A 10,049-nucleotide genomic window follows, 5' to 3' on the forward strand; every position below is an offset into this window, starting at 1 on the left:
ATAATGAACGAACGGCAGATGATAGATTGACAGACAGACAGACAGACACAGACAGACAGAATGAACAAATTAACAATGGAAGAACAAACAATAGATAAACATACAGACAGACAGGTATATAGAACTATAGAATGTTAGACAGAAACAGATAGACAGACAGACAGAACGAATGATAGTTAAATAGACAGACAGATATATTGTACATAGAATAATAGATAGACAGACAGATAGACAGCGAGACAGACACAGACAGACAGATATTTGATAGAATGATAGACAGACAGACAGAATCAATGACAGACAAATAGACAGACAGACAGATAAGCAGATAAAAAGACAGATATATAAAACGATGGAATGATAGAAAGACAGATATCTTATTTCTCAAACTGTGCTCAGATTTGCCAAATTCTGCCATCAAAATTCAGAGATCTCAATAAGATCTCAAATATTTCTCCTCAATCTCTCTGACATTATTTCAACAATTGACTCATTTGTGTGTATTATTATTTATTCTAAGGAATCTGATGATAAATGAAACTAAATCAAGGCTCCTGAGCAATGAAAGAGATATTATAGATTCTATTGGGAAACAAGGGGAACTCAGAAAGAAGCTAAAGTGTGTGTGTGTGTGTGTGTGTGTGTGTGTGTGTGTGTGTGTGATGACCACCGCTCATGATCCCATGCACCTGCTATAACACAACAGTGTTGATTCTGAATGTAACGTAACACACTCTGCCATTAGGACGCAATACTCTGATGGCACACGCCATGTACAGAGTTCTGATAAAGTCTCTTTTCTGTAGAACACATGCTGCATTGTCTCTTCAGTCTCAGTGCAGTCATGCGTCCGTCGCCTCTCTGATGTCACCATAATAACCACACATTCACCCAAAAGGCTTTCTGCTCAATGTGGCTCTTGTTTCAGTGTGGTATGCATCGAGCTGCATGGACGCATCCACACGCCTGAGCGCATTCTGGACCCGAAACTGGAGGAGAGAGAGTATGATGGCTTGTTTAGTGTTTATAAACCACTCTCTCTCAGGGATTATGAAGAACCGAAGAGGGTTGCACATGTGTCGAATGTGTGATGTGCAACACGTGTATCGGAGAACTTTGCACAGGATGGCATGTCCTCTGCCTGCTGTTTGGGAAAATTTGTGTCCCCAGACGTCCCATCAGTGTTGACAAATCTATAAAGTAATTGACAAAAAATCTTTCAGCATTAGTGTGCTTTAGGCAGTATTAATTTTTACACAGATTTTTGCCTTTAGACGAAAAAGTCCTTTAAATTTAGTCAGTTTCTTTAATTTTAATAAATTTTACTCTGACTTAAATGGCATATAATTTTAGTTGATTAAAAGAATATAATTTAGTTGACAATAATGTGCATTATGCATTTTGAAAAATGTATAAACATTGAGTAATTTAATCAAAATGAGCGAATGAGATGTATATGGAGCCCCTTAGAGGACAGGGCAGGAAATTTTTTCTGAAATAGTTTGCGTTCCCTCACAATACATTTACCATGTTTTTACTAAAATAACCATATTTAATTTAACCTTGATATTCATAGTAAAACCATAGTACTAATACAGGAAAACAAAAACTATGGTAATAAAAATCATAATTTTGTGGTTATTTTGATTTTATTACAAATAAAGTATAAATTAGAGTATACTGTATTAAAAGAATGGTTTCTGCCAAAATAAAATAAATAAAATGGTTTCTTAACTTATTTCATAGTTACTACAATATTACTACTTTCTGACAAAAATCATAGTTAAACTACGGAATTTGCATAGTAAAACTGTGATACCCACAAAATTATTATTTTTATAACCATAGTTTTCATTTACTATATTAATCACTATGGTTTCACAGCGAATACCATGGTTAAAATATGGTTACTGCAGTAAAAGCATGCTAAATTTATTACGAGGAAATGCAAAACTATTGCGAGGGAACACAAAACTTTTGCGAGGGAACGCAAAACTATTCAGAGGGAACACAAAACTATTGCAAGGGAATGCAAAACTATTGCGAAAGAACACAAAAGTTATTGCGAGGGAACGCAAAACTATTGCGAAGGAACGCAAAACTATTGAGAAGGAACGCAAAACTTATTGCGAGGTAACGCAAAACTATTGCGAAGGAACGCAAAACTTATTGCGAGGAAACGCAAAACTATTGCGAAGGAGCGCAAAACGTATTGTGAGGAAACGCAAAACTATTGCGAAGGAACGCAAAACTATTGCGAAGGAGCGCAAAACGTATTGCGAGGAAACGCAAAACTATTGCGAAGGAACGCAAAACTATTGCGAAGGAACGCAAAACTTTTGCGAGGGAATGCAAAACTATTGCGAGGGAACACAAAACTTTTTGCGAGGAAACGCAAAACTATTGCGAGGGAACACAAAACTATTATGAGGGAACGCAAAACTATTGCGAAGGAATGCAAAACTACTGCAAAAAAAACGCAAAACTTATTGCGAGGGAACGCAAAACTATTGCGAAGGAACGCAAAACTATTGCAAGGGAACGCAAAATTATTGCGAAGGAATGCAAAACTTATTGCGAGGGAACGCAAAACTTATTGCGAGGGAACTCAAAACTATTGCGAAGGAACGCAAAACTATTGCAAGGGAACACAAAAAATTATTGCGAAGGAACGCAAAACTTATTGCGAGGGAATGCAAAACTATTTCAGAAAAAAACATTCCCACTCTGTCCTCTCAGGGGCTCCGTAGATTTAAGAGCTACCGCAGAGGGCACAATTTTCGGACCCTAACCCTAACCTAACCGCTTCAAAAGACTTTTTATGTTGCCTATTTATCCTTTATAATGCTTGACAGACCCAGTCTCTATTCACTTTCACAGTATGAAAAAGAGCAGTGTGGACATTCTGCTAAACATTTCGTTTTGTGTACCACAGAAGAAAGTCATAAGGGTTTGGACTGACATGATTTTTGGCTTAGCTATTCCTTTAACATCTCGAGAAACACATCAAATCAGGCTTTGTCATGAGGAAGAGGAGTTTTTTGGGAAAACTGAGCAAAAGCAGAGAGGAAATAATGCTTGAGTTCTTTCATAGCCTTTGTGCTTTGGGTTGGCTGCAGTTCCTTCTCTCTCAGTGGGTGTCAGTGAGCTTTTGCTGCCCATCACGGCTTGTTGACATGGTGTACTTCACAACCACACACATTCACACACACTCTTAAACACACAAACTACACCACCAGGTGTTTTAGAGCTCCATACCACCAGCGGGAAGAGGCAGCTGGCACCAAACACGTCTGTGCCAGGCCAGGCCAGCTACCTCGCAGAGGAATTTAGTGTGGCAACCCTTTCTAAGGGGAAACGACGTCAGCATCCCTTGCAGAAGTCAAAGAGAGGCACCCAGGAATTAATTCCATTAGGAACTTTGCTGCTAGAGATCAATTCTGTTTCCAATTCCACTTAATGATTGTAGAAAAATGACTTTATCGTTGCAAGAAATGCATGTACTCGAAATTTTATTGTTGATTTACATGAGCAGCCGACTGAAAATAAATCCTGAAACATGCTTTATGCAAATATGTGAATGCAAACGCTTCTAGCTGTGCAATTTTGCTCTCATATGTTGTTGCATTCCAAAATGTGACTGCGATAGAGCCCAACAGAAGTAAAAATCCCATTAACTTTCTCCATTGATGGACTGATTATTAATAATAACTAGGGCTGTGGGTTTAACGCGTTAATTCAGTGCGATTAATTATATTAAAAAAATTACGCGTTCAAAAAATTAACGCAATTAATTACACTGTTGCGCTCAAACAGGTTCACTAGAAGTTAAGCTCATATTGGCATATAAGCACATACTGTTTATGTCTTGTGTCTATACTTTTGAAACAGTGAGTATTTTAATGTTTACAGATTATTGACCCCATTGACTTCCATTGTAAGTGTCTCACTGGAACACACATTTGTGCTTTTTTTAAAGAAAAGGAGGGACGAGTCGAAATTTATTTTTGTGGTATTCAACATTATGCTACAAATGCTATTAATTACGCTTAACTTGTGTTGAACCCGGAATATCAAAATGAAACCGGCTCTCGATTCCCAACCCTCGTTTGGAATCTCCCACCACACCGAGCAAGACCTTGCATGACTTACATGTACCACAAGCCTCGTCAGGAAATATGACAAGCTCCAAAACCACTAGTGGGCCATGGATTTCTGTACTTTACTGTGGTATTTTGTGGAGGGGGTAAATGAGTGTGGTCTCAAGCCATGGAAGGATTTTCAGATGGTCGATGTGTTTATTTTCTTCACAGTTCCCAGCGCTCCACAAAGAGAGCGAGAGAGAGCTGAGCGCTCAAATCTCACCATCTGAACATCTCATTCAAACAGCATCCTGTGTCAGGAATGTGCACGGATAGCTCGAGGGATCACACGCTTTATGAAGACACACACTAGTCAGGGGACTGGGAGGGCCACTCCAAAGGCTTCTGCCTAGAAAAAAGGAGCAAAGGAAATCATTTTGCAGTCCAATGTGGAATGGGAAGGGTGCGAGACTGGAGTTCCCACAGTAGTTGGACACATGATCGGATCCAGCTGAAAGGGAAACACACTGCTGTGCACGGACTTGGCTTTGGTGGAGCCATGATACAGAGATGGTATCAGATGGCAATACCATGGCACCGAATGATTACTATTTTAATGTAGCATGATATTCACATGGTATTCCAAAGTACTTGAAAGTGCACTATCATGGCACCATGTCAAAACAACCATGGTACTTTTATGCATACCATAGTCCTGAATGAATACTACCCTGGTATGTCCACAAACATCATGCCATTACCATGGTACCATGCAAAAAAAAAAAAAAAGGTAATACAATTTAATACTTTTAAAGGGATAGTTCACCCAAAAATGAAAATTCTCTCATCATTTACTCACCCTCATGACATCCCAGATGTGTGACTTTCTTTCTTCAGCAGAACACAAAAGAAGATTTTTAGAAGAATATTTCAGCTCTGTAGGTCCATACAATGCAAGTGAATGGTGACTGGAACTTTGAAGCTCCAAAAAGCACCTAAAGGCAGTAAAAAAGGACTTAAAAATTGATCTGTATCTCACCCACACCTATCATATCGCTTATGAAGACATGGATTAAACCACTGGAGTCTTATGGATTACTTTTATGCTGCCTTTATGTGCTTTTTGGAGCTTCACATTTCTGGTCACCATTCACTTGCATTGTTGAGCTGAGATGTTCATCTAAAAATCTTCGTTTGTGTTCCGCAGAAGAAAGAAAGTCACATCTGGGATGGCATGAGGGTGAGTAAATGATGACAGAGTTTTCCTTTTTTGGGTGAAATATCCCTTTCCTTTAAGTACCTTGGATGTCATTCAGTATTATAGTGTGTGTGTGTGTGTGTGTGTGTGTGTGTGTGTGTGTGTATATATATATATATATATATATATATATATATATATATATATATATATATATATATGGTATTATGATGGTACCATATCCAAAAACAATGGACTATGGTAATACTCTGGTACGTTTTGGTCAGTTCACAAAGGCTGTTGCGCGCAATGTGCGTGTTTCTGTTTTTACCTGCCTGGTGAAGAGAATGGCCGCGTCATGGTGATGCTGGTGATCGTCATCTAACGGATTCTGCTGATTCTGCCACTTACAGAAACTCCTGAGCGTCGCGGCGGCGTTTTTGGACACGTCGATCCCCTTCTCGTACTCTGTCAGAATTGCGACTTTCACCACCGACAAACGGATGGGGTTTTCGATGCTGGCGTGGCCGTAGAGTTTGGACGCGATGGACGCGAGCGTCAACAGGTAGTGATGCAGGTCCTTTCCGTATTTCTTCACCATAGAGTCGTCCGCGACCAGCAGCAGCTCCACGTGCCGTGCGCGAGACACGGACCTCTTGCGTCGCGTCATCGGCTTCGTAAACTTTGTCCACCATCTCCTCCCGCGCGCGCTCTCATCCAACTCAATAAAATCCTGACGGAGGCTTTTCCCTCTACCGTTCCGCTTGCGTTTGCGTCTTTTTCTGTCACGCGTGCCGCAGCTGTGACGCGCGGGCATCGCTTCGAAACTGAAGCTCTCACGGGTGTAATAGTGGAGCGCGCGCGTCGCGTCGGCGTTCTCGACTATGTGCGCGTCACTCTCGTGACCTTTCGCTCGAATGAGCGGCGTGATAGTGTAACGCGCGTGATCGACGGCGAAATATCCATCAAGTCCGCCGCCACACAGATTAAAAACCGCCAGGGACTCCGCGTTTGAATTCACGGTGCCGCGGTAAACGCATTCCCTGCGCGGTCGCGCACTGACGTGACGAGACAATATCGACTCATCCCGCTCCATATCCAGCTGAAAGCGCTGCTCATCCATGTAAACAAGATAACCGGCTTTTCCTCCGCCGTAATATATTCGGTCCACATCCCGCACGAGACCGGCGCTCCGGTTGGCAGGTGTGCGGAGCGACGCGTTCGCAGGTGGAGAGAACGCGCTGAACGCAACGGAAGCGCCAGAGTAGCCTGACGCGTAGTATATTATACATATTGTAAGCCAAAACAACAAAGCATTCCGCAACATCATGCCATTCGCTGCAGAAATGTAATATAGTCCGATGTATTTTAGTCACACAACACAATTTGGGAAACTTTTGGAGACATTATAATCCAAAATCAAGATTTAAGAGGACTGGGATGAAGTACTGCTCCCGGTGCGCATCTCACGCGTTCCAAACTCCAAAGGATGAAGACGAGCCAGGAAATAAATGAAAGCAAAGAAAAGCAGGATGAGAGGAGCGAGAAGAGATGAGGAAGAACTAAAGTGAACTTGAAGAACAAAAACACAAAGTTTCCTCTTTAAAGCACTTAGAGAAAGAGAGAGAGAGAGAGAGAGAGAGTCCGGCCCCTTTGCGCTCATACACACTCCAGCCCTCCTCCTTTCATTCTTTACCAGCTCTCTCTCTCTCTCTCTCTCTCTTGACTTCTTTCAATGGTGCCAACAGTAATATACCTTTAATAATGTCTACCTACTTTGTTTTGATTACTGTAAGTCAGAGGAACAAATGAAAATACTTTCGGCACCCCAACCATAAAGAATGCACAGTCAATCTCAACAGAACATGAGGGTTAATGTATTGTTATGTTGGGCATGCACTGTGCTGTTGTGGAGGGAATCCACTACTGGGAAACCCTGCGCTGCTCAATAGTGCATCAATCCCCGCAGGCAACCACACCAACTAATGCAGAATACTGAGTATTGTGCACATGAGCAAGCGAGGCATTCATTCTGATGTCTGGGGTCACTGCAGGTCATTTGAGAACTGTATTGTGACATCACCACCATCAAAACAACAAAATAATGCTTGAAAATATATAAAAAACAAACAAACAAAAAACATTTATGATGCTCAAAAATGTTCGATTCGTATGTTCGAACGCACCTATGATGCTTACAATTTTTTGCTTTGTATGTTCAAATACGCTTAAAATGCCCAAAATGTTCGAACTGAACATTCGAACGCGCCTATGATGCTCAAAAAGGTTCAATTCGTAGTTTTGAACACGCCTACGATGCTCAAAAATGTTCAATTCATAGTTTTGAATGCGCCTATGATGCTCAAAAATTTTCAATTCGTAGTTTTGAACGCGCCTACGATGCTCAAAAATGTTTGAATCGTATGTTCAAATGCACCTATGATTATAAAATTTTTGCTTCGTACGTTCAAATATGCTTAAAATGCCCAAAATGTTCGAACTGAACTTTCGAACGCGCCTATGATGCTCAAAAAGGTTCAGTTCGTAGTTTTGAACACGCCTATGATGCTCAAAAATGTTCAATTCGTAGTTTTGAATGCGCCTATGATACTCAAAAATGTTCAATTTGTAGTTTTGAACGCACCTATAATGCTCAAAAATGTTCAATTCGTAGTTTTGAACATGCCTATGATGCTCAAAAATGTTCAATTTGTAGTTTTGAATGCACCTATGATACTCAAAAATGTTCAATTCGTAGTTTTGAACGCGCCTATAATGCTCAAAAATGTTCAATTCGTAGTTTTGAACACGCCTATGATGCTCAAAAATGTTCAATTCGTAGTTTTGAATGCACCTATGATACTCAAAAATGTTCAATTTGTAGTTTTGAACGCACCTATAATGCTCAAAAATGTTCAATTCGTAGTTTTGAACATGCCTATGATGCTCAAAAATGTTCAATTTGTAGTTTTGAATGCACCTATGATACTCAAAAATGTTCAATTTGTAGTTTTGAACGCGCCTATAATGCTCAAAAATGTTCAATTCGTAGTTTTGAACATGCCTATGATGCTCAAAAATGTTCAATTCGTAGTTTTGAATGCACCTATGATGCTCAAAAATGTTCAATTTGTAGTTTTGAACGCGCCTATAATGCTCAAAAATGTTCAATTCGTAGTTTGAACATGCCTATGATGCTCAAAAATGTTCAATTCGTAGTTTTGAATGCGCCTATGATACTCAAAAATGTTCAATTTGTAGTTTTGAACGCGCCTATAATGCTCAAAAATGTTCAATTCGTAGTTTTGAACATGCCTATGATGCTCAAAAATGTTCAATTTGTAGTTTTGAATGCACCTATGATGCTCAGAAATGTTCAATTCGTAGTTTTGAACGCACCTATAATGCTCAAAAATGTTCAATTCGTAGTTTTGAACATGCCTATGATGCTCAAAAATGTTCAATTTGTAGTTTTGAATGCACCTATGATACTCAAAAATGTTCAATTTGTAGTTTTGAACGCGCCTATAATGCTCAAAAATGTTCAATTCGTAGTTTTGAACATGCCTATGATGCTCAAAAATGTTCAATTCGTAGTTTTGAATGCACCTATGATGCTCAAAAATGTTCAATTTGTAGTTTTGAACGCGCCTATAATGCTCAAAAATGTTCAATTCGTAGTTTGAACATGCCTATGATGCTCAAAAATGTTCAATTCGTAGTTTTGAATGCGCCTATGATACTCAAAAATGTTCAATTTGTAGTTTTGAACGCGCCTATAATGCTCAAAAATGTTCAATTCGTAGTTTTGAACATGCCTATGATGCTCAAAAATGTTCAATTTGTAGTTTTGAATGCACCTATGATGCTCAGAAATGTTCAATTCGTAGTTTTGAACGCGCCTATGATGCTCAAAAATGTTCAATTTGTAGTTTCGAACACACATATGATGCTCAAAAATGTTCAGTTCGTATGTTTGAATGCAACTATGATGCTCACATTTTTGCTTTGTATGTTAGAATAAGCTTAAAATGCCCAAAATGTTCGAACTGAACTTTTGAACGCCTATGATGCTCAAAAATGCTCAATTCAAATTTATGAATGTGCTTATGATGCTCAAAAATGTTTGAATCGTATGTTCGAATGCACCTATGATTATAAAATTTTTGCTTCGTACATTCAAATACGCTTAAAATGCCCAAAATGTTCGAACTGAACATTCGAACGTGCCTATGATGCTCAAAAAGGTTCAATTCGTAGTTTTGAACGCGCCTATGATGCTCAAAAATGTTCAATTCGTAGTTTTGAACGCACCTATGATGCTCAGAAATGTTCAATTCGTAGTTTTGAACGCGCCTATGATGCTCAAAAATGTTCAATTCGTAGTTTTGAACACGCCTATGATGCTCAAAAATGTTCAATTCGTAGTTTTGAACGCGCCTATGATGCTCAAAAATGTTCAATTCGTAGTTTTGAACGCGCCTATGATGCTCAAAAATTTTCAATTCCTAGTTTCGAACGCACCTATGATGCTCAAAAATTTTCAATTCGTAGTTTTGAACGCACCTATGATGCTCAAAAAGGTTCAATTCGTAGTTTTGAACGCGCCTATGATGCTCAAAAATGTTCAATTCGTAGTTTTGAACGCACCTATGATGCTCAGAAATGTTCAATTCGTAGTTTTGAACGCGCCTATGATGCTCAAAAATGTTCAATTCGTAGTTTTGAACGCGCCTATGATGCTCAAAAATGTTCAATTCGTAGTTTTG

At 39.4% G+C, this 10,049-nt stretch overlaps 1 protein-coding gene across 1 annotated transcript in view; it reads right to left on the reverse strand.

Annotated features, from left to right (window-relative positions):
• The window catches only part of LOC127443363 (A disintegrin and metalloproteinase with thrombospondin motifs 5-like), a 31,431-nt gene extending 24,601 nt beyond the window's left edge, over positions 1–6,830 (reverse strand). Inside the window, exon 1 of the mRNA XM_051701887.1 lies at positions 5,612–6,830. Coding sequence (XP_051557847.1) covers positions 5,612–6,610 — 999 coding nt within the window. The 5' untranslated portion in view covers positions 6,611–6,830. The remainder of the gene's footprint in view (positions 1–5,611) is intronic.
• Between the last annotated feature and the right edge of the window lie 3,219 nt (positions 6,831–10,049).

This window comes from Myxocyprinus asiaticus, chromosome 7 (assembly GCF_019703515.2).
Source record: "Myxocyprinus asiaticus isolate MX2 ecotype Aquarium Trade chromosome 7, UBuf_Myxa_2, whole genome shotgun sequence".
In the NCBI taxonomy this organism is placed as follows: Eukaryota; Metazoa; Chordata; class Actinopteri; order Cypriniformes; family Catostomidae; genus Myxocyprinus; species Myxocyprinus asiaticus.